This window comes from Colossoma macropomum, unplaced genomic scaffold (genome assembly GCF_904425465.1).
Source record: "Colossoma macropomum unplaced genomic scaffold, Colossoma_macropomum, whole genome shotgun sequence".
Taxonomy (NCBI): Eukaryota; Metazoa; Chordata; class Actinopteri; order Characiformes; family Serrasalmidae; genus Colossoma; species Colossoma macropomum.
Genome location: NW_023494792.1, coordinates 48,218,996 through 48,244,253, shown reverse-complemented (window position 1 = coordinate 48,244,253; position 25,258 = coordinate 48,218,996). Strand labels below are relative to the sequence as shown.

General features: G+C 39.0%; 1 protein-coding gene across 1 annotated transcript; it reads right to left on the bottom strand.

The window, feature by feature from the left end:
- Positions 1-1,900: 1,900 nt before the first annotated feature.
- LOC118811198 (stimulated by retinoic acid gene 8 protein homolog) lies at positions 1,901-17,374 on the bottom strand. The gene is made up of 8 exons (XM_036575362.1): positions 17,198-17,374; positions 16,158-16,233; positions 15,813-15,894; positions 15,450-15,605; positions 14,355-14,622; positions 13,413-13,474; positions 7,812-7,923; positions 1,901-1,972 (listed from the first exon to the last, which is right to left on the bottom strand). The coding sequence occupies exons 1-8, from the start codon at positions 17,372-17,374 to the stop codon at positions 1,901-1,903; spliced, it is 1,005 nt and encodes a 334-aa protein (XP_036431255.1).
- Between the last annotated feature and the right edge of the window lie 7,884 nt (positions 17,375-25,258).

The following is a 25,258-nucleotide window of genomic DNA, read 5'->3' as shown; positions in this document are numbered from 1 at the left end:
AATCCTGAAAAATCTGATATTATATTTAGTTGTTGAGACCTCTGTGTAATTTTCTGTTAAATATACACTGATGAGCCAAAACATGACCACCTGCCTGGTATGCTGTTGGACGTGCTGCACTAAGAGGTCTGATACTTGAACTCTACAAAACCTCTGAAGGTGCCCTGTGTGGTATATGGCACCAAGTTGCAAGGTGGAGTTGCCACGGACTGGGCTTACCGTCCAGCACATTCCACAGGTGCTCGATCGGACTGATTTCTTGGGAATTTGGAGGCCAGAGCAACACCTTGAATTCTTGTCATGTTCCTCAAACCATTCTTGAATGATGTGTGCAGTGTGGCAGGTGAACACTGTCCTGCTGAAAAAGGCCCCTGCCATCAGGGGATACCCAGTAGAACATTGCCCAGAGCATTACACTCCCTTCACTGGCTTGTCTCCTTCCGATAGTGCATCCTGGTGCCATAACTTCCCCAGGTAAACACCACACATACCTGCCCATTCATGTGATGTAAAAGAAAACGGGACTCACTGGACTTGGCAACCTTCTTCCATTGCTCCAAGGTCCAGTTCCAACACCATGGCCATTGTCAACGCTTTCAATAGTAAACAGGGCTAAGCATGGGCACTCTGACAGTCTCTGGGTGCGCAGCCCCATTTCTCCTGTAATCATTGTTAAAAAATTCTGTGACTTGTGCCACAGAATCCCTTCTCTTGGTTCAGACCAGATGGGATTGCCTTTGTTAGTCTTAGCCTTGGGCACCCAACACCGTGTCGACAGTTTGTGATTTGTCTCTCCTTGGACCAGTGTCGGTAGGTACTCGCCACTGCTGACCAGGAGTGCCCAACAAGCCTTGGCATCAAAGGTGTCAGGTCTTCACACCTGCCCGTTTTTCCTGCATCCAACACTACGACTATAAAAATCGGCTGTTAGCTTACCGTCTAACATATCCCAGACCTTGACGTGCTGTTGTTACGAGACTCTCACACAACACTTAAGCCGTTTATCCTTTGCTCTCAAATTTTACTGATGTAGCGGTCATCTGTCCATGTGACACTGCAGCATTCAAAACTACAACAGGTATGAATGGACGCCCAGATGGGGAATCAATGACTAAAAATACACAAAGCCATCTCAGTGGCTTAGAGGCTCAGCTTTACATTAACATTTCCAGGAAATTTTTGAAACTTTTCCATGAGTCTGCAAATTTCCAGGTTTTCCAGGATGTGTGGGAAGGGGAAGCCCTGTGTTTCTATATTTAAAAGACAGCTGTGATCGCAGTATGACAAATATGATGCATTGTGATTGAATCTCACTGTACTGGGGGAAACAATATGTAGACACTGCCTGCACAGCGAGCACAATCATCCAGACTGAGAGGGCGAGACTGATCTGAGGCACATAAACACATGGAGTCCCAAAGCTGGGCTGTGTAGTCACATGGCCATGCGTGATGTTTATTTATGGAGAAGTGTGCGGTAGTGAGGGAGGAGAGGGGCACAGTGAGGCGATAGGCTCAGGCAGTCTGCCACAGCGTCTCATCTACAGGCCATGCTGGCTTTAACATTCGCGTTCACAGCAGTGTAAATACTGATTAACGAGGCGCCACGCTGAGAAATCAAAGTAAAGGTGACTAGCACAGACAACACTGACAATGTACGATTGCTCACGTTGGCCTGACCTTATTTATTTAAAACATCTGAATAATACAAGAACACAAGTCGATGGTCATAGCCAGTTTTCAAAAAACAACATTAAAAACTAAGAGCATGGCAGGTTTGAACAAATGGTTTAAATGAGGAACATGTTCTATATGAACCTACTGACAATGCAGCTCCTCAAATAACGAACAAATAGGCTGACTAAATGAAAACTGACAGCTACACAGACTGGCAGAACAAGCTAAAAATCTTCATCAAAGCTTTCTGAACACCTCAGGAAAAGCTCTTCATAGTCAGCGGTAAGGTACATATCCTGAAACGCAGTGAGGGAGGCATTAAAACAGTGTATGTGTAATTTTCCATAGAAGGATGGAGTCAATAAGCTGCACATATCACATGATGACATGAAGCTGTGGCTTGGGTACATAAACTGGTAAAAAGTTAAATCTTAATGTGAAGATTAATTGTGGTTCTAGTCATGTTAAATCAAGGAACAGTACAAATCCTCCTTCTTTTGTCCTGCACTGTAATTTACTAAATACAGATGTTCTTTTTACTCATCTAGAGATCTGCACTGAGTGCTGTTAAAGGACAGTGATTAAGATGTAAACCAAGTCATTCAGAGTGGTTGGATGTGGAATGTGTCACTCCAGAAATACATTCTGCATTACTGACTGGTTAAGATGTAAACAAAGTGATTTAGACTGGTCTGATGTGAAATCCTTTGATCCTTTGTTTCAGAGAAACTTGGGTCAAAATTGTTCACAGTGGTGGTGATAGGAACAAGATGTCTGGAGAATTTAATGCCTCTAAAAGCTCCCTCACAGAAAGTTATTTCAAAATGTTTATGAATACACTGCCTGACGTCTAAGACATTGTTTTACAATAGTTGTGAGAATTTTTTTAATTCTTTAAATTCATGGTGGAGAGGTACATGTAGGGTGTTGTGCTGCAATATAGTCCCCAAAGAAAACATATTTTTTCGGATTTACCACTATTTTTTCATTATCAACATTTCTCTATATATAGACTGGAGAGCAAATGATATGTGATGAAACTTTGACAATGTTTACATACTACAGCAAACTCTTTTATTTAATAAAAAGTAAGAAAAACTATGTTTTCATGATATGAGCTCTTTAATATCTATTTTATTCAAACAGTGATCGGTTTCTGACCACTGTCGGCTGAATATTCTTGGTTAACAGACTATTCTGAATTAGTTTATTTTACACATCTTTTTTAAACATGGTATTTAGGCATTATTTTAGAATTTAATACATCTCGCAGTAAAAAATAAGACATTTTGTGACCTTACAATTTTTCAATCTATTTTAAGACTTCATAAGACTTTAGCAGGAACCTGGGGCAATCAGATGTCCTGAGCATTAAATGCCTCTAAATGGTACTTAAACATAAAGCTAATATATAAAATTATTACAAAAGCCTCACCTGATGCCTGAGACATCGTTTTATGATGAGAAGGTTTTGGTCTAAAATTTTTAAGATCAATTTATTGCAGAGAGCTACATAAAAAAGCACTATAAGGCAAAGCAGCACCCAGGGAGAACTTTTTTTTTTCTTATTTTTTTTATTTTATTTACCACTATTCTACAATCATCAACATCACATATGAAAACTCAGAAGACACATGTCGGTTCAGCGTTTGTTTTGGATAATAAAATGTGTTGTTGACATTGTGATTGTGGTTCCTTTCACCACCACTGTAAAGAAATATGAGCAAGTTTCTCTACAATGAACGATTTCACATTAAAACACTGTGAATTACTTTGTTTACTTCTCGATGACTGAATTATGTGCAATTTGACAAATCAGTGTAATTCCCCTTTAATAGGATGAGCTGTATGTACTGCTCAGTATGCGTTCGACTTCCATACATTCCACGCTTCTCAAAGTGATTTTCTCTGTGGTGCTCTATGATTCAAAACCATGCTCAAATTTTCATTAGTTTCTCAGCCCACAGAGGAAACTGTAAGTACTTCTCCTTTCTTATTGAACATGCCATGATTAAATATGATTAAATATTTTCTGCTCTGCAATGCTCCATAACCTCTCCCCTGCATCAATAGCACCAAGTAATATTAATAGTGCAAATACAAACTGCCCCAAGACACATGCTATTCATCTTTTAGAGAGCCAGTAATGATTACACATTACACAAGCTGTGCTGTACCTTCAGCACCCTCACTCTCAGTTTGTTTACTTACAGTACATTAATGTCAATGACTGCTGCATTTCATACTCATAATACAGAACTGAAGCCAGTAAGAACACCATGCTTTGCCAATAAATGAGTCTGCATTCCGATTTGGCCACAAATGAACCATCTTTTGTGATGGGGTAGATTAGTTCACCTCCTACCAATGTGGAAAACAATGTAGTCTCAGATTAATCAGCGAAAAGTAAGGTGAAAACAGGGATGTAGTCTTAAAAAAGGTGAGTGAACCCTACACTTCACTATGCCCATCGCATAACTGCAAAATGATGGACAACTATATAAACTAAACATGTATTTTATCGCTATAGTGTTATGTGAGCTGCATAGCTCATGTGCTAGAACTTTTTGTTTTACTGTTGAAATGATATAAAATCATATGTTTACATTCATATTCTAGTATGAAATAACCACAGACAGACACAAAAAATGCTTCAGTATAACATTCCTTTATACCTATATTTTCTGGCTATATGCCTAGTCCAGTAGCATGTCTGGGTGGCCTGTCCACGCCCACTGTCACTGAAGCTATTAGTTGGTAGATTATTAGACTGTCACCTCTGAATAAGTCTGGGTACCGTCTGACAGTTTTTAGGAATTTAGGAGAAAAGCTTTTGTTCTACTAGAAACAAATTGCGTTACTAAATGAAAACGGGTGGGTGAACTCTCCACAGTCGCGTTCAGAAAAGGTGGTGTTTCAAATTCAAAAAAGTACATGAACATCCTTTACATGCATTTTCCCTCCACTATATATTAAGGTTTGTGTAACCTAGTCGACTAATCCAGGGGTTCCCAACCTTTTGCAACTCACTGCCAACACAAACGATCACAAAAGCTTCCACAGCCCACAAGATTTAACTGATCTGATAATTTTTTCTGACTCACCTAATAAGAGCTCATCTTGTTTGACAGCTACTGTGAGTGGTAGATGTCAGGTTGAAGAGAGGAAAGCTGCAGACTTGCTCTTTTAGATATATATTTGCTATGTTCAGTCTCTAAATCAAGGTGTAAATTGTTGGCTTTTAAAGCTCCAGTTGAAAAGACCTCTAAGCAAAAAGCATAATGTGGTAGTTACCCGTTCTAAGTTTCCAAGCACTTAAGGCCTAGTGCTAGGTATTCACTGCTGTATTTTCTTGATTTTAATATATGCTTGGTTTTCTTGAGTAAGATACGGTGGCTGCTTCACCTGTCAAATGCCCAGCCTCAGGATACACTATATGGACAAAAGTATTGGGACACCTACACATTACACCTTCAGGAGCTTTTATGGCATCCCATTCTAAATTCATAGGCCTTAATATGGAGTTGGTCCCATCTTTGCACATATAACATCTTCCACTCTTCTGAGAAGCTCTCTACAAGATTTTGGAGAGTGTCTGTGAAAATTTTTGCCCATTCATCCAGAAGAGCAGTTGTGAGGTCAGACACCGATTTGGATGAGAAGGCCTGGCTTGCAATCTCCATTCTAGTTCATCCATTAAGCATTAAGCATTAAGATTTCCTTCACTGGAACTAAGGGTCCTAGGCCAACCCCAGAAAAACAACCCTTATAGCATTACCCCTCCTCCACCAAACTTCACAGTTGGCACAATGTAGTCAGGCAGGTAACGTCCTCCTGGCATTCGCCAAACCCAGACTCCTCCATCAGAGTGCCCCCCATAGGCATCCTATGACAGTGTCATGTTTAAAGTCACTGAGCTCAGTATGACCCTTTCTACAGCCAGTGTTTGTCTGTGGAGACTGCATGGCTATGTGCTTAAATTTATAGACCTGTTAGCAATGGGTGAACTAAATAATTAGGAGGGTGTCCCAATACTTTTATCCATATAGTGTATTTCCTTTTGAAAGACTCTTATCTTACTTTCTCATTTATCCATGATGCATGAGTTCCATATGACTGAAAAATGAAAGGTTTTACATTAACTTGCACTGAAAATATAAACATGACTAGCTAGCACTTTGCCAAGTTAATCAATAAACTTGACATTTTTTTTATTTTTGCAAACAATCAGCAATATGTCACATTTAAAATTATGTTTGGGTAAATGCCTACTGTAACACATTTTTGTGGCTGAATAAAAAAACTGATGGCTAGTGGCCCCCTAGCACTCCACCCAGAGATTGAAAACCACTGGACTAGTCAACTTATAAACCCACTATCTGGCGACTAATCGAGGACACTGTCTGAAAAACAGCCGCAGTAAAAACTGCAGTGTGTTGCAGGATGAGAGAACATAAATTATTTTCTGCTAGCTGGAGTTGCTGGACATCCCATTCCAAAACCATGGCGTTCCCACCCCCCATAACACCCCCCCCCACCCTTGTGGTTATAACACCCTTCATTAGGCACTGATGTTAGACGAGAAAGCCTGACTCACAGTTGACAGTCCAATTCATCTCAAATGTGTTCAGTGGGGTTGAGGTCAGGTCTCTGTGTGCAGGCCACTGGAGTTCCTCCACACTAAACTCATCATACCATGTCTTTGGACCTCACTTTGTGAACAGGGGCACAGTGATGCTAGAACTGTGGACTTCACACCACTCGAGCCAACGCTTGCCATTGTGCATAGTGATTCTAGGCTTGTGTGCAGCTGCTCAGCCATGGAAACCTATTTCATAAAAACTCCTGACGCACAGTTATTATGCTGATGTTGCTTCCAGAGGCAGTTTGGAACTCTGTGTTGCAACAGAGGATAGGTGATTTTATGCGCTAGGCCCAGTAGGCCACACAATACTCTGTGGACCACACAATACTCTGTGAGTTTGTGTGGTCTACCACTTTGTGGCTGAGCCGTTATTGCTTCTAGACGCTTCCATTTCACAATAATAACACTTCAAATCCAGCAGCGCACAAATTTCATGAACTGACATGAAGAGCACCACGTTCAGTACAACCCATTCTACTGCCAATGTTTGTCTGTGGAGATTGCATGGCGATGTGCTTGATTTTATACAACTGTTGGGGCTGAAACACCTGAACTCAATTAGGAGAGGTGACAACATAATTGTGGCCACATAGTGTACATTTCACAGATGTCTGTAACACGTTTGTCACTCAGAAAAGTAGTTAACTACTTTTTCAAATGACTAGTTAACTAGTAACAGTTGTGCAACTCCTACAATTTATATAGTGGAAGGTTGTGACTTTTTTGATTTTGGAATATCAGCACTTGAGGTGAACTTCAGTCTAAATGAATTGTGATTAGTCTGAAGTGGTATAAATGTTTGTATTTGCCTTTTTTCTGTATGCAACAATTATGTCAAGCAACTCAATGACATCTTCATGTCCTGAAATTTCTGAAGTTTCTGCTGAAGCCTTTTTCAGCCTCATTCTTGTTTGTTTTGAGGGGTTACTGACTTTTGTTGCTCTATTGCCTTTATAATGTCAAAGTCTTCTGTGAACAGTAGATTGTCCCTGCGCTCGGGAGGGTGTTGGTGATATCACTCATGTTTTCTTTCACAGACACCTCTCAAGTCTCTGTGCTGGTTTATGCCTCCTGACTTCAAAGGCCGACATCAAAGCAAAAGCTGCCAGTAGGTCGCAGCTCCAAATAGTTACTGCATGCACAGGATAGGCAACCAAGTACTTTTGTACTGCTAAAACTTGTTTATCAGCGCTTGACGTTTTTTACTTTGTACTATTATGAACCTAAACAAAAACTTCTTCTCTTTGAAAGAATATAAAAGTACAGTATTCTGCAAAATAATCATTTTGAATTCACTGTAAAACTTTCCAGGGAGCAGTGAAAATGGTGTTTTCTTTGAAGGCTTATCAGCCAAACTGATCTTTTCATTCCTAATTCGGACCACACTCATAAACTGGCATGGGCACAGAGCTGATTTGAGCATGTCTACTTTGAACATAGCCTCATTACCTCTTTGTAACCTTCACCATGGCTAAACTAACATTTCCTACCTGTGTGAGTTTCTGATCCTCAGACATGTGGCTCCTGATGAAGCCCATAATGTCCTTGTAGATTTCACTCAGCTTCTCGTAGTCACCATTCAGTGGAGGCACCAGTGAAGCGCTGCAGAACAGAAAACAGCTGAGGGAAATGTTACTCTAATCAACATGCATACTGGTAAACTTAGACAGAAAAGACCACCCAATAGAAAAGTCATTAACAGTTACATTACAAAAGCTTTTTCTTTCTTCTATAAAGTTAATGTTTTGGAAATAAGTTTTCTTACAACAGCAGTGTTATATATTCACTTATGCCAGTTTCCAGTACATTGATTCAAACTAAATTACACGGTCTCTCCAGTGGACTCTCCAGTCCTATATAATCTACAACTAGGCTTAATCAGCAAGGACAGCTGAGGTAAACAATATTCATGCATTATCCACCAACAGTAAATGCAACATGCAAGTACAGGAGGATACTGCATTATAATTCATTGCATGTGTTTAAGAGGCACTTCCAGAAGAAGCGTGACTGAGGCAGTTAATGTACTGTCAAGCTTTCGCATCAAGGTGATAAAGCGTGCTTTCAGTATGCACCAACTAATTAAGATGTTACAGATGACAAGTTTCATTCACCGTGTTTGTGATCATAAACATAATATACTGTTCTTCTTAAGCGATACAGTATACATCTATGACTGGCCTTAGAGAAATGACTCTAGTGAACTATTCAATATATTAGTTGATACATACTGAGTTTTAAATGCTTGATGATAAACATTTCTCATGCTATGATTGGTGCGTAATGAGATGAATTACAAGGAACATGAACTAACAAGTCATTACTTTTTTGTAGACACGCATTTATATCTATAGAATGCATCTGTATATTTCTATATATAAAATCTATACTTATTTAAATATGTCTTAGTAGTATGTCAGGGTTACGATAGCTATTTATTAATCTATTATCAGTTGTCAGCTATACCTCCTTTCAGACTCATAGCATTGTCTTCTCACAGTGGAAGGATTTACAGAAACATCTGGATTTTTTCAGATCTGAAGCAAGAGCTTGGTTTTCTCCTCTCTCTCAAAGATGAAAGCTTTAAGTACTGTTGAGCTGATGGTAACATTTTTTGTGGTCTACCAGGTCTTGCACAGTTGCTAAGAATCCAATTTTGTGTATTTCTTTTAAATAATTTTTTTGAACTCCTGTTTTGGGAATTATTATAATTCCAATTTCCTCAGAAATATCTCCTAAAAATTGAATAACTTGATGGCCGTTTTGATTGGAAATTAAAAAAACAAAAGGGTGGTCTGGACTTTTCCACAGTACTATCTATCGCTGCTGTCAGAACAAAAGCTTATATCTCTGAAATGATAACTTTACAGGAGAAAGAAAAAAACATGCTGTACTTTTAAAAGAAGTCAATAGAACCAGACTTTTTCCTCCTTTTGGGCCGTTTTTTTTGGTCCATTCATCATGAAATTTACACACAAATTTACACACAAAAAGGACAGCAGGCATATTCAAATTATGCCAAAAACTGAAAAACGATAAAAGCGGAGATACAAGGTTTTGTTCCGACAGTGTGAAGTCTCACGTGTTATCGCTGATTGCAAACTGACTGACATCTCTGTGGACATTTCCATGCCTGTTGATATCTGTGAATATCCTTATGTTTAGATTAGGGATGTATTATGTGGACCAAATACCTGTATGCCATTATATCACTGCATATTGTGATTGCAATGTGCTGGCTTGTGCCATTATGACTAAAATTATGTATTGATTTGGATTAATACCTTGATTTATTAGAACACACAGAGAAACTCTCATCTGGAGCTGTGATTGGTCACAGCAAAAAGTAGTGTAATTAGTTAAAGGGCTCATTTGCATATTGCAACCTTCTGAAATATAGCTAATTCTAATACTGTGATAACGATTAACAAACAATGCAACCCTAGTCTAGATGTCAAGGTCCATATTTATTCTGAGTGAATGTCTATGTATGTTTATGGATGTTACAATCTATTGTCTACTGTTGTGTATGTGTGTTTCATATATATATATATATAACCTTGTGTGTGTGTGTGTGTGTGTGTGTGTCTGTGTGCCTGTGTGTGAGCTTTGTGCCTGTCCTAGAGGGAGCACCCCCTGACTGTGATTGATTGCTTCAATCGGGACGCAGCAGACATCCTGGATTAGAGTGCTACGTGAGGAGACTGTTCTCTCCCTGCAGATCCACTCATCTACCTGCTTCTGTCATCTCCCTTCTCTCTGTCCTCCCTAGAGATGCTTCTCTAGCAACAGTTTCTCCTCCAAAATCACAGATCCCACCTAAGTGCCTCCTTCTTCTGGCCCTAAAATATTACCTTCAACCCTTTAATACAGGACTCCTGAGACTTTTTCAACCAGGCTTACTTAAAACTGATCACTTTCCTGATGCTGTTTTCACTGTTTCATCACTTTCATCTCAGCTAATCTGACTGAGATACAAAATGGACAAGCAGAGAAACAGGAAGGAAAATATAATGTCCTCCAGTGAGCACATAACTTACAGGCTTTTAACATGAAGCCATAAAGGCTATTACTTTACTGTAACTGTGGATACAAAGCACACGTTTTCAGACATGGTCAACTACAATGTACTCAGGAACCACTGACAAATTGGCCTTTATCCATTACATTGGATAAAACTGCACCGCTTGCTGTTTTAGTTCAGTTGATACTACATGGAATTTAAAGGCACAGAGAGATGCATCCAGCCAGACTTGATACGTTATTCTGCTTAGGCTCACACGGTAAGTCACAGCCAAGAAACACTCAAATATCTATAAAATGCTTAACCCCTTAAATTCATAGGTTAATTACATCCTAAAGCCATGGTCATACCAAACGCAAGTTCATCTAGTTCAACTATAACCCCATGAATTTGTGAACCTTGGAAGCGTCAGGCAAAACAAAACAAGAGGGCGAGCTGTGGTGTCGCTTGTCACTCTCAGTTAAAAAAAAAAACAAACAAAAAAGTAGTTAACGTAATGAACGTTAACCATTTCCTGAACTATATTGTTCCCTCCAAACCATATAACATCAGTACTGCCTGTACTCACCTAACTTTTGCTCCACCCTCATGAAGAAAACAGCTTGGCGACAATCCGGTGCAACCACAGCTTAAAGCTTATCATTCAGTAACTACAACCCCAAAAAAGTTGTGATGCTGTGCAAAATGTAAATAAAAACAAAATTCAATGATGTGCAAATCATTTAAACCCTCTATTTCATTGAAAATAGTACAAAGACAACATATTAAATGTTGAAACTGAACAATTTTATTGTTTATTGAAAAATATATGCCCATTTTGAATTTGATGCCAACAACACGTTCCAAAAAAGTTGGGATGGGGGCAAAAAAAGGCTGGTGTAATGCTAAAAAAAAACACCTGATGGTTAATTGGCAACAGTCACTAACAAGATTGGGTATAAAAAAGCATCCCAGAGAGGCTGAGTCTTTCAGAAGTAAAGATGAGGAGGAGTTCACCTCTCTGTGAAAGATTGCACAAGCAAATAGTGCAACAATTCAAGAATAACGTTTCTCAATGTAAAATAGCAAAGAACTTTTCGACATCTACGGTACAAAGTATCATTAAAAGATTGAGAGAATCTGGAGAAATCTCTGTATGCAAGGGGCAATGTTGAAAACCAGTATTTGCTGGCCATGATCTTTGGGCCCTCAGGCAGCACTGCATTAAAATCATGGGCACTGTCCTTTGGGCTAAAGACCACTCAGCTTCTTATCAGTGCACTGTTCAAAAGCCAGTATTCATGATGGTATGTGGGAGCATTAGTGCACATGGGAAACCTGCACACCTATGAAGGCACCATTAATGCTGAACGATATATACATGTTTTGGCAACATATGCTGCCATACAGATGATGTCTTTTTCAGGGAAGGCCTTGATTATTTCAGCAAGACAATGTAAAACCACCTTCTGCATGTATTACAAGAGCATAGCTCCATATTAAAAGAGTCTGGGCGTTAAACTGACCTGCCTGCAGTCCAGACCTGTCACCACTGAAAACATTTGGCGCATTATGAAATGAAAAATACGACAAAGCAGACCCCGAACTGTTGAGCAGCTGAAATCCTACATCAAACAAGAACGGGAAAACATTTCACTTTCAAAACTACAGCAGTGTCTCTTCAGTTCCCTAACACTTACTGCGTGTTGTTAAAAGAAGAGGTGATGAAACACAGTGGTAAAACATGCCCCGTCCCAACTTTTTTGGAACATATTGTTGGAATCAAATTCAGAATGGGCATATATTTTTCAAAAAACAATAAAATTTCTCAGTTTCAACACTTGACATGTTGTCTTTGTAGTATTTTCCTTTAAAAATATGGTTTACATGATTTGCATATCATTGCATCCTATTTTTATTTACATTATGCTTAGCGTCCCAACTTTTTTTGGAAATGGGGTTGTACATCGAAAACAACACAAACTAGCTGAGTTATTCTTAGGTCACAGGAATGAGAAATGAAAGCCAACAATGCAGACAGCCCCAGACCATTTAAGGTGTTAAAGTTAGATTGGTTTCATCACTGCTATAATGAGTTAGACCAGCAGGTGTACCTATGATGTATGTAACCTTGCTCCTTCGTCATCTTGGTAACAACCATTTAACAATCTAAAATCAAGCATCTTACATATATTTGTGTGGTCCTGACTTTTCAATTACCTTTTTTTACCCACTTTTCTACTTAACCCAGATCTAGTCAAAAGACTATTCAATTTCCAAATTTTGCTTCTTTAGTTTCGCGCTGAAGATATGAGGCTAATGTTTGCTAACAAACACTGCAACTCAACAGCCACCCTAATCTTATACATAAATACATGACCAAATCTTCTCTCAACCCACTCATACCGTATCCAGGTCTTTAATAAGGTCACACAGACTTGGTGATGTGGTTTAGGGCACAATATGACCAACTGTGAACTATGAAAACAAGTAAAACTTGTTAAGCTAAACGCAGCAGGGAGCCACTTTAGACAACAGAGGGGCGGTGCCAAAATCTGACTCCCCTTCATGTGCACGCATTTCACACAGGCACAAAGATGCTACAGATTTCTTTTGCGCTTCTGTTGTTCCTATTTATAAACAACTGTTCATCTTGAATTTTTAAACTTAAGATACATATTTATAAATAGAAACTCAGTTTATAATAACAGAAATTATAGAAATTTTGTTTATAATCAGAAATCATGAATGTAGTATTTATAATGCGCATAAACATCAGGCATAGTCAGAATTTGGCACAACACCTGCTGTGTGATTTGGGTGACTATAGAGTTTTAGTGTTTGTTACCTACATAAGCCTTGTAGCTTATGTAGGTAACAAGCGAAATCTGGACACCAAGGCCACTGACTACATCTGAGGTAAGCGGTAAATTGTGTACATTTTTTTTCGCTGAACCATTCCTTTAATGATTGCATTATCACAATCAATAGATACAAGAGCTGTCTTGCCAACTATTTATGGATTTGAATACTGTACATTAGGCCTCTTGTATAAATGTGTATGTCTGAAGTGAATGCTAAATGGTACCTGTTTGCACATGTGGCATCCATGTCTCTCTGCACCACATCATAGGCATCCTGAAGAAGGTCCTACCAGAAATAACATGAAAACAAAGGACAAACTTAATATCCTGTGGCTCTTATAACAACCAAATCATCAGTCACAGTGCTCTCCATAGACAGAGTAAGATTTTACACAGTTTTCTCATCTACTTCCTTCTAGTTTATGATCCTTCCAACCACAAATATTCTGCAAATTCAGAAATGATGAGCCACACTGAGGAAAAGAGAAATTTCAAAAGCAGCTGGTTAGGAGGTTAGGCTCCCCTCTACAGTGGATGCAATACTAAAGACATCTTTTGTGTTTTGGGAAGTGAACTATTTCCTCCAGTGACATTATCAGAGTATGACAGTGATGATGTGACAAGAGTGGGCACTGATAAGCCTCATTTTCAAAGCACCATCTGTGCCCACTTCAGCCACAGCAGTCCTCCAACGAGCAAACACAATTCCACTGGCTTCCCTGAGGCCAGGAGAGACTGGCACTCCCCACGGAAACCTTCTCGAGCTGGCAAAGAAGGATTAAATGATGGCATCTGTCCTTAGAGAAACCCATGTGGCAGAGACTGCTGGAAAATCACACCTCCTCTGGAGCACACCTTTGTGCTGCTGTCTGATAAAGAAATCTCACCTCCAGGTCCTCTAGACAGTGATAAACAGCTTTCATATTGGATGGGGCCCTGGAGAAAGGATCTTGTTTATGTAACAGGCTATGCTATTCACACATTAACAAGGTTAATGTTACTAAAGGAAGTCTAGGCTCAGGGGAGTTAAGGAGAATATAGGCTGAGGCAAAGATGTGCTGCCAACGGCTGTTAGAAAAAGGAGTAATTGTAGCAGAAATTGGAAACAGTAAGAAAATGACAAATGACTCTCAGCATAAACCAAAATTTGCAGTACCACTCCTTACCTCCTCGAAGGCAGAACTTCCAGACGCGTTTAAGTTGGTAAGCTGGGATGAGTCCAGTGAGCTGCAGGGGGTGTTATTAGCTGGTCCTATCCAAGTGACAGCGCTTTCTTTCAGTGTGCACTGCTGGACTGCAGCCCTTTGCTCTGGAGACAGGCTATTCCACAGGCCTGAGATGGCCTCTGACACCACAGGCAGGCCCGTCTGTTCTGGGGAAAGGATTCCACTGCGTAGTAAGAGCTCTACAGTCTGCCTGTAGAAAAAGAGATATCTACACAAAGAAAGAGTTTTCCACTCAGTTGAGTGAAAATGCTTATTTACGCTTATTTACTTATATGTTGCTGATTTTGCACTCAACTTATTAGTGAGCACTAGAGCCTGAATGATGTGAAAAATCAGTCACAATACTGATTTTGTATGGAGTTCAAAATCCTAAAAACCAATAATATTGACAGATATAACTTTATATGGTCAAAACATGAAACAGATTCCAATGGTTCTGCTTAAGGTCAACCTTAAAACAAGATTTTTGTCCTGTAACTAGTTCATGTCTCGGGTCATACTGAGCATGATTCATCATCTCATACCATTTAAAAGACACAGTTCTTATTTTTCTATAATCTGCCATCAAACTCCAGTTCAAAGCATACCTCGAAAAAGTCTGCTTATAGACTACATCATGGTGCACCAGCGGGCGAGGAAAAATAGTACTAACCAGTAATATCACTACCTCCCACTCCCACCACCCCCTCCTAAAAATGAGACTGTTGAGACACTACGCAGAAGATGTTACGCTTACAAAAAGAAATGTACTGAACAGGTGGGACAATATTGCCTTAGCTGATATTTTAAGCTTTGGGGCTCAGAACTCAGAAATCTGCTAATACTTTAATTTGCTGGTGTTTTAGTGTCATGCCACAAAAGAGTGAAACAGTTGTGAAGGGAAGCAAATTAGCAGGCTGTAATGAAAATTATTTCCATAGATACCAGTAAATCAGTGGAACCATGATTTTGGCCGATTGTTTCATCCAAACGATATATTAGTAGGGCCTTAATCCTAAATTACAAAAGTTGAGATCCTCATTCTGATGAACTCACCCCTCAAACTCCTGGATGCTGTAGGCAGATAACCCAGAGGACTGGGACTGCAGCGCTACATTCACGTCCTCATCAGCAGAGTCTTCCTCACTGCTGCCTGGTCCCTGGTCCACATCAGGCACATGAACTCTATGCTTGCGTCTACAGGTGTGCAAACTAATTAGGAGAAAATATGTTACCAGAGTAATTAACAACACAATTCTAAACACTCACACAGAATTATATGCATTAAGAATATTAAAATGTTCCAGTACCTAACAGCAAAGCTGAATTTGGTACAGTAGGTTGAGGACCTAAACCTGTTACGGTATTATACTTAAAAAAGAGTATTTGCTGCCATCTACTGGTACTTGAAGTACTTACAAGCATTTGGAATACAGTCTCCTATACTGCTTTCGCACCTCTTCCAAACTCTTTGGTCCTCCATCATCTTGCAGGAAAACACCTGCAAAAGTCAACAATTTAGCCATGATCAATATCACAGAAACGTAAAGTCAAAGTGAATAGGAAATCATAATCTTTTTCCTGGTTAAAATCATTACATTTTGATTCTGAACAAGAATTCTATCTCTTATTGGAATGGTAAGATGAACTATGCTTAATATAACCAGGAACTGAGCCAACAAGGTAAAAAAAAGGTCTATTTTGATTTCAGGTAGACTTTAAAATCTGCTTAGTCCAAAAAAGTATGTGTGTTTATTACTTTACCTTTCAGTGCAAGTAATTTACTGAGGTAGGCCTCCTTCTCAAGTAGAAATCCTTTGGCATGATCAAGGATCTTCCACTGCAAAAACCAACATAAGCAACTATTTTTATTCTCATTGACACCCAATAATCAAATTACACTTTTCGGTGCTTTAAGCACTCCATCTGTATTTTAATGTTAAAAAAATCCAACAGATTTGCACTTGTATCATTAGTAACCAAGTCTTTATTAACTTCTTTCAACTCATTTACCTAATGAACCACAAGCTGTTCTAGAGTTCACCTCTCACAAAACTTTCATTTAAGTTTCACAGTAGTTACTGAATAATTCATGGCAGTCACTGCATAAATAACCTGAAGATCAAAGGAATGGTTCATTTTACTTAAAGAAACTGAGTTTTTAAAACTGTTTTGGAGAGTTTTCCTGTGCAATGCAAGATTCTGAAGTATGGAAGCTTCACTGAACTGCATGTACTTTTGGGTTCAAAAAGTGCAACCATACAAAATACAACAGCATCGCATTGTGGGCTTATTGTGTGGATTATAAATGAGCATTTTAAAATACTGAATTTTTTTAGCATAAAAATATTTACCTATTAGCTCCACAGCTAATAATCAGGCTGTACTAGCTTTTGTTATCTGTGTTCATCTCCCTGAATGAAACAGTTGTACAGAAGTGTTAACAACATATCACTCCCAACAACATACAAACAGGGCAGAACAGTAAGATAGTCCCAGATAACTTGCAATACTACATGCTTTCTGTTCTTTTTCCTCTTGTCTTATGATGGAAATAACTTGGAGAACACCGCAGCACTTCATTAGAGTATATTATAAAAGCAATGCTTCATTCTGTGCCATGTGGAAGCCTACGGCCTAAGCCTGTGCCCCATATCTTACCTTAAAAGCATCTTTTTAAAAAACCTCTGAAATCTGAAAAATGTTTTTTTTTCAAGAAAACTGTCAGACTCTGCCTGTTTATTGTTTATTAATTATTAACTTGTTTATTAAGGGGTTGATTACAAGCTTAACTGTTTTCTTACCTTAGCAGGGGTCTTCTGAGTTGAAGGACACACTACATTTCTAAGGGACTCGAAGAGATCTGCTAAAGTGACTCGCTGGCAGGCCTGCAGCGCTGTTCCCTGCCCTGACCGATGTCCAGCTGCCGTTTCCCTCTTCTTTCCCTGGTGACTACTAGGCGCAATGTCTCTACGAGACATGTCTGCTGAGAAGAAGCCCCAATTAACTTCAATAAAGGTTCATTTAAGTCCAGTTGAATTTAAATTAACAGTATAACTTTGGTGTTAGTACACTGGGGATTTTGCTGTGTTCTTTGTTGTAAAGAAAAACAAATATGTAACCAGCTAAATAAAGTTAATGATTAGGCTAAAATTCAGTAATCTGTAAATATGTTTTCTATTAGTTCAAATAAGGTTGATATCTGAATTATATCAGTATCAGCAGATACTTGTTTTTAAAAAATGGACAGATGATTAGATTTGACCGATATTTTATGTTGTATTGTACTCACTGGACGCTACTGTGATGCTAATTCAGGTCACCCCAATTTCTACATTTCATAAAAGTGTATGTATCAGGATTAGCATCGCCATCGGTACATAAAAAATATCAGCCACGGCCCACAGTTCCCATATCAGTGCATTCTTGAGTTCAAATACTTAGAGGGGAATTCCACCAATTATTCAAAATTTCTAAATAATTCAGTCCTTCAGATGGAAACTCAGAGTGTTGTGATGTGAAATGGTTCATTGTAGAGAAACTTAAGACTCAGACTCTTCAGACTCTATTGATTTATTTACAGAGGTAGAGATAGGAACCAGACGCCTGAAGACTTTAATCTCTAAAAGCTCCCACACACAAAGTTATTACATGAATACACTGCCTGATGTCTGAGACCTTGTTTAATGATAGTTTTGTGATAATGCTTTGGCTGAAAATGTATTTTAATCCATATATTGTAATCCGTTCGTGGCAGAGGGGTACATGTAGGGTGTTGTAAGACATACCAGTCCTCAAAAAAAAAACTTTTTTTCATACTGATGACTATTTTACCACCATCAACATTACAGATAAAAACTCAGAAGACACGTGTAGGTTCACTGGTCTTTTTGTATACTAAAAAGTGGCTATATTTGTGTTGTAGACATGGTGACCCCTGGTCCCTATCACCACCACTGTAACCTAAAGGAATCAGTAGAGTCTGAAGAGTCGCTACGTTTTTTTTAATAGTCTCTAGAATTTTGAACAATTGGTGGAATTACCCTTCAAGAACTGGTTTTCAACTCAAGCCCTGGAGATCCACTGCCCTGAACGTGTTCTCTGCCACAAACAAACCAGCCCACAAAGAGCCTGATTAATCCCCTGAGAGCTGGGTCAGGTGTGCTGGGAAAGGGAGTAGTTGGCATGTGATCTGCTATCAACACTGTTTTTCAAAAGGTATTAAGTTTCAAAAGTATTAATTATTGTCCACCTGGCCGTGGTCTCAGAGACAGCTGGCTCCCTTGTGAACTGAGTGCCCTTCAGTTAATGTTAGAGGATATAACGTTAATTTTGGTTATGTTCATCCAATAAACAGATGTGGGGTCTACCGCACAGCAGGTTATACAACTACATGTTGTTAGGGATGGATAATTTATTTCACTCACTAACTATTCATGGGCAATAATGAGAGTGATACATTTCCGTATGGCTGAGTGAACAAAACGTCAAAAACACGTTAGAAATGCTTCCCTTTCTGCGAATGTTGTTTTACTAAAAACAGTGAGTTATCAATATAGAAAGCACTACTGAAACACGAAAATGCTTAAAATAATGGGTTTAGATGGTTTTTCTACATGTGCAGCGAACCTAAATATGTGGACATTGGCGACCAACCCTTTAGATAACCATGTCAGAGACTCACGCTAACGCTACCTAGCTAGTTAGCGTCAGCTAACTTACAGCCGATCAACTGTCGTCTATGAGCCTTCAGCTTAACTAAATTAGCTGCATAAGCTAACATAACTTTATAGTTTAAAAGACAAACATAGCCAGTTTACATAGCTAGTTTGTTTACTTTAGGTGAAAGATGAAATTTCGTGTTTGTTACTGAAAACTTTACAGTACACTTTTCTGCACTTAGCTAGCAAGTGACATACACATCTAGCTAGCGTTAGCTAACCTAGTTAGCGTAACAAGCTACCGCTAGACATTTAGCAGCGAACCGCACAACCATATTTAGTTAGCTAATAAAGTCAGTCAGCTTGTTACGGAGAACTGACCTTCTGAATTTCACTTCAGATTTTCAGGTGACCTGACTTTCTTTTCACTGAACATAAGCAAAAACAAAAACAAAGTGATGTGAGCTTCCGTAGGTCATGAAACATCGCCTGAGGAAGTTCTGCTCTCAACAACAGTGACTTCTCTATCCGTCTTGACACCAGATTGCAGTATTGAGTACTTCGGTGGAAAATCCTTATTATTCCTTCATTATTAGGCTTTGAATTTTGTGCAGTCACTTCCATAATGACAAAATTAGTTACACACGAGTAAACTGCTTTAGAAAAATAAAAATGATTTTTTTTTCATTCCGATGATAATGATAAATAATATCCCAGGTAGAACTGAACACCTAGAAAGATATGGTGAACATCAGCTGAGTTCTACTTTTCATAGCGTTTGGTTCCAATTCCCCTACATAAAATGTTTACATAGTTAAAATGTAATTTGTTCTTCACTCAAACCAGTAAACTGATTTAAGCACACAGATCAGGTCTGCACAACTCCGGTCCTGGAGGGCCAGTGTCCAGCACAGTTTGGACATTTTCCTACTAATTCACACCTGATTCAACTTATCTGTTGATTGCCAGGTTTAGTGGGTGTGTTTAAATAAGGGAACTACCAACCTGTGCTGGACACCGGCCCTCCATGACCGGAGTTGTGCACACCTGACATAGATCTGCAGCAACAACACCTTCTCAAGCTTGCTGGGTAGTTAACTTGTAATGAGCACCTCTGGACAATTGAACACCTGTAACAACACTTACTTTTTTTCCTGAAATTTCTATGGTTTTATTTTAATGATTTGTGATTAAAGGGGTTTCGTAAAGGGGGACTCAAAATTTCTGCATAATTAAATGGTTGACATGTCAGCTAAATCATTCAGAGTGGTTTGGCATGAAATGCTATGTTCTAGAGAAACTTACCGAGCCAGAATTGTTCACAGTTGTGGTGATAGCAACCAGAAGTCTGAGGAATTTAACGCCTTTAAAAGCTCCCAGAAAATCATTACATGAAACGGTTATAAATACAATATGAATATTTGAATCTGTTCATGGTGGAGGGATACATAAGGATTGTTTAAGGGAAAATAGTCCCCAAAGAAAGCTTGTTTTTTCAGATTGGCCATTATTTTACTGTCATGAATGTTACATATAAAAACTCTGAAGACATGTATAGGTTCACTGGGGTTTTTCAGTATAATTAAAATGGGTGTATTTGCATTATAGACATTAGGTCTCCTGGTTCCCATCACCACCATTGTAATGAAATCTCAGTCTGCAAGTTTCTCTGTAAAATAACCATTTCACATCAAACCGATTTGAATGACTTGGTTTATATGTCAACCACTGCGCTATACAAAAAAATCAGTGGAATTCCCCTTTAACCCTTTAAATGGCCAGGCCCTGCCAGCAGGCCCAGAGTTTTATTACACACTTCTATAACCTATGAATAGCTCAGCCAGTTCCTGTCCCTGTAGTTACTGAATAATAAGATTAGAATAAGGGCAGTCGTCATCCTAAAGAGATCACAAACCTCCACAGACTATGACAAACACGCCATCACAAAGAGTTACATATGGAAACACTACACTGTTGGCAACCAGAGCTTTTTATTTATCTTATTACTGTTTACAGTTCTTACTGTTTATTATAAACTATTACACAGTTCTATGTCAACACTGAATAAAACTTTATTAATCTATTAATTAATATGCTTTACATTAAATATTTGAGATGAACCAGCTGACCACAAACTATGAAAAAGAGGGAAAAAGAGAAGCCATTATGTTAACTATGGATTTATTTATTTATTTATTTATTTTTATTTGTGAAACTTGATGTCAAGTGCAAGTGTAAAGGGCCCATATCATGGAAAAATGAATCTTTCATGCTAAGAATTTGATGTAGTATATAAACACTGTTAAGGTTTCAAAATGTAACGCTGAGTCCTCAGTGCATACATGGAATTAAGCTGCTAAAATGACCTGTTTTGAATTCATTGTGTTTGTGATGTCACAAAAACCAATACATTTACATGTCCTCACCTATTCAGCCTACAGCAGTTTAGCCCTGCCCACTCACATTAAACTTATAAGGAGCGTTTCAGCCAAGAATGCTCTTTGAATGAGGCAAAACACATGGCAGCCAATCACAGAGTTCATTTACATATATCAGTCTTAAAGGTAGAGCAACAAAAGCAGTCTATTTAATTTATTAAAATCCCAGGGTTATTATTTAGTAACTACAGGGACCTCAATGCAAACTGGTTGAGCTATTCTTAGGTTATAGAAGTGTGTAATAAAACATTACACTTGTCGGTGGGCCCTAGCCATGTAAGGGGTTAATCATAAGGGATAAAGAAAGGCTGGAAATGATTGTGTAAAAATTAATTCTGTTTTTGGTACACAAACTCTTGCGAAAGTCATAAGTGAACCTGGGACACTAAAGGAAATAGAAAACGGTGGCATTTGGGCCCTTTAAAGCACAATTAATGCTAATCTGTGGTCAGTTTAACTGTAGCAAGGTTCTTCAAGGTTAGCATGTTCATATGGAAAGTGATCTCACACAGTTTAAAGGTTACACCACTGTGTGATGGTCCTATGAGAGCATTAAGTGACAACGTATGTCTTTCTAAGCACTCACCACAGTTATGGCCTTTTATCTGCACGCCCATTTGCTGTGAAGAAGCTTTCAGGGTGATTAGAATGGGTTCTGACATGTCCAGCCTGAGTCGCATTGGCCTGTCAATCTGTGCAGAGCTCTGTCCTTATTAAAGGGTTTGCCAAACAGTCACGCTGGCACTTCAAAAACAGCCCTTCAGATTATGGATTAAGCAATTACTTTACCTGTGTAAATGTCATGACTCTGTAAACAGCCGCTGCAGGTTATTGCACTGTCCCCTTCCTGCATTACAGAGACAAGGAGAGCGGCTGCTGAAGCTAAACCTTCGATGCGCTGTGTTATGGTGGACACAATTTTTTCCAAACAAAAACAAAAACTTAACCAAAACCTGTGATTCAGTGTTGTTTACCATCGAATCCAACTTAACCCTGGGTCTTTTCAAGTATGTGTCGATTATTTTTTACGATTTTTAAGAACCAAAATTTTACTATGCCAAAAATCGGGGATGCACTGATATGGGAATTATGGGCCAGTGCCGATATCCAATATTTTTCATGTAGGATTAGGATTAAATTCCAATTATTTATTTATTTATTTATTTATTTATGCTCTACTTTTCCAGACTACCATGATTCTCATCAAATCTCAGTTTGAAATATCACACCTGTCTGATGACTTTTTTGGTAACACTTTCTATGAATGTCATGTTTGTAAGCATCCATAAACACATTCATAACATGTTATAATGCATTCATAAGGCATTATAAACATGTTTATACATATTTATAAAAATGTATTACACCTTATAGCCAGGTTTATTATACATTATGAATTGTTAATATAATGCATTAGAAGTAGTGTTAATAACATGTTATACTATCAGTGCCAAAGAAGTCAGTCCCAGCTTGGACAGTGTAAAGACAAATACTACGTTTATTTACAACCTGAGATTTCTAATATTTTATCTCTCAGTGCTGGTGCTGTTAGGGCTGCATCTTCCAGGCCGTCCAGCCTAGAATTATTGCTACAATGTGCTTTTCTTAACCAGCGCTCTCACTTTAAATGTTACATTACATCACAACAAAACAAGCCCCTCCCCTGATCCCCCTCTGACATTGCACTGAGCTTGAAGTTACTGTGAAGGCATGGAGAGTGAGATGTGAGATAGTAGCTGTCATTCTAATTTGTAATAATCTCTCACTGGTTCTAACGTCAAGCACTAGAACCCTTTACTCTGTAACATCACTACACTACAGTACAGTAATGCTAATTTCTGCTAGCATTCTATTGGATATGTAGTGTTAAGTTAGTGCCAAGCTAACGGTGGTGTACATTGACTTTCCCACATTGGGTAAAACACTGATGGCAGCAGTAGTTCTTCAGTAAATACTTCAACTTGAAGCCTCACTTGTAACACTGAAGGAGGCTTTAGTACAGTGCGCTTCACTTTACTTAAAGCAGACAAATACAACTTATGAGCTCTTATGATTTTGTTATGAACACAGCTTATAATGCATTATATTAACAATTCATAATGCATAATAAGCATGGCTATAATGTGTAATACATTTTTATAAATATTTATAGCCATGTTTATGATGCCTCATGTAATGCATTTCTACATTTTATGAATGTGTTTATAGATGCTTACAAATGTGACATTCATAGAAAGTGTTACCACTTTTTTTTTTTAAACAAATATCTACAGGTACAGATACGGTTCTGATATAATTGTGCATCCCTGCTGAAAATGGTAGTATTTATAATTCATAAATGATCAATATTTAAATTTCCATATCACTATTCGACATTCAGAGCAGCACGGTGGCGCGGTAGGTAGCGTTGTCACCTCACAACAAGAAGGGCCTGGGCTCAATTTTCAGCCGGGTGACCAGGGTCCTTTCTGTGTGAAGTTTGCATGTTCTCCCTGTGTCTGCATGGGTTTCCTGCGGGTGCTCAGGTTTCCTCCCACAGTCCAAAGACATGCAGTCAGGCCAATTAGACGTGCTAAATTGGCCCTAGGTATGAGTGTGTGTGAATATATATGTCTGTCTTCCCTGTGATGGACTGGCGACCTGTCCAGGGTGTTTCCTGCATTCCGCCCAATGACTGCTGGGATAGGCTCCAGAACCCCCTGCGACCCAGAAGGATAAGCGGCGTAGAAAATGTGTGTGTGTGTGTGTGTATTCGACATTCATTTTTTAAAATTGAATTTAGTGTTACATCAATGAATGAGATGTATATTTTATTAAACATGATATTTGGTGCCAAAATACAGACATACAGTAGGCCGTGCTGGCAAACTGCCAAAGAATTTGAAAACTTTTTCCAGTCCAGTTTTCCAGTTGAACCAGGTGTGTTGAGGGCACACGTGAAACCTTACACCAAACTGTGCTGGCCTCCAGCTCTCCGTTAGCAGCACTGGTGACCCCTGCCTTAAAACAAACCCCAGCCAGCAAAACAGTCAAACATAAATAAAAAAAGAGAGAAGTGCCAAAATACCTTTCTGAGGAAAAAAGCACTGCTTATTAATTAATTATTTATTATTTTTTTATTTGTTTGCTTGTTTGTTTTAAATAAAATGACATTTTTAATAAGTAATTTTTAAATAGTCCCAGACAATTTGTAGAGGCTCAGTTAGTCCTCACCTAGTAGTGGCGTTATGGCGCCCTCTGCTGTTCACATTACACGTTTTCTCGCCACCATATAGCGCCAGAACTTCTACCATATCAACAGTTAACAGTCCAGCAATGCTCTATCCACCATTCTAACACCATTGATCCAGAGACCAGTAACGTGTATGCACTGTTGAAAGAGTAGAAGAACACCCCTAAATGCTGATTACTGTTGCTCCTGCCCGTCTCTGAGGGGTTTGGTCTGATGTGAGACTCCTGTGCCTTTAAGCAGCCTGTGTTGTCCTGCGCTGCAGGAAGTGTGAGGGGTGTTCCCGCAGAGCCGAGCTCTTCTCTAAAGCAGACGGAGAGGAACGACCATGTCTCACTCCTCTCCAACTGTCATCCAGTGTCCGTAAAATGACAGCGGGAGTGTGACCCCCGCTTCTTTTTTATCCCCCGTTTACTCACTTAGTGAGGACAAGCGTGACTTTAAAGCACCTTCAGGCCGCTGTTGCTGTGTCTCCCTCCCGCATCCAGGTCCGTTCTCTCCTCGCTGCTATCAGACTGTCATGAGCTCAGTTTGGGG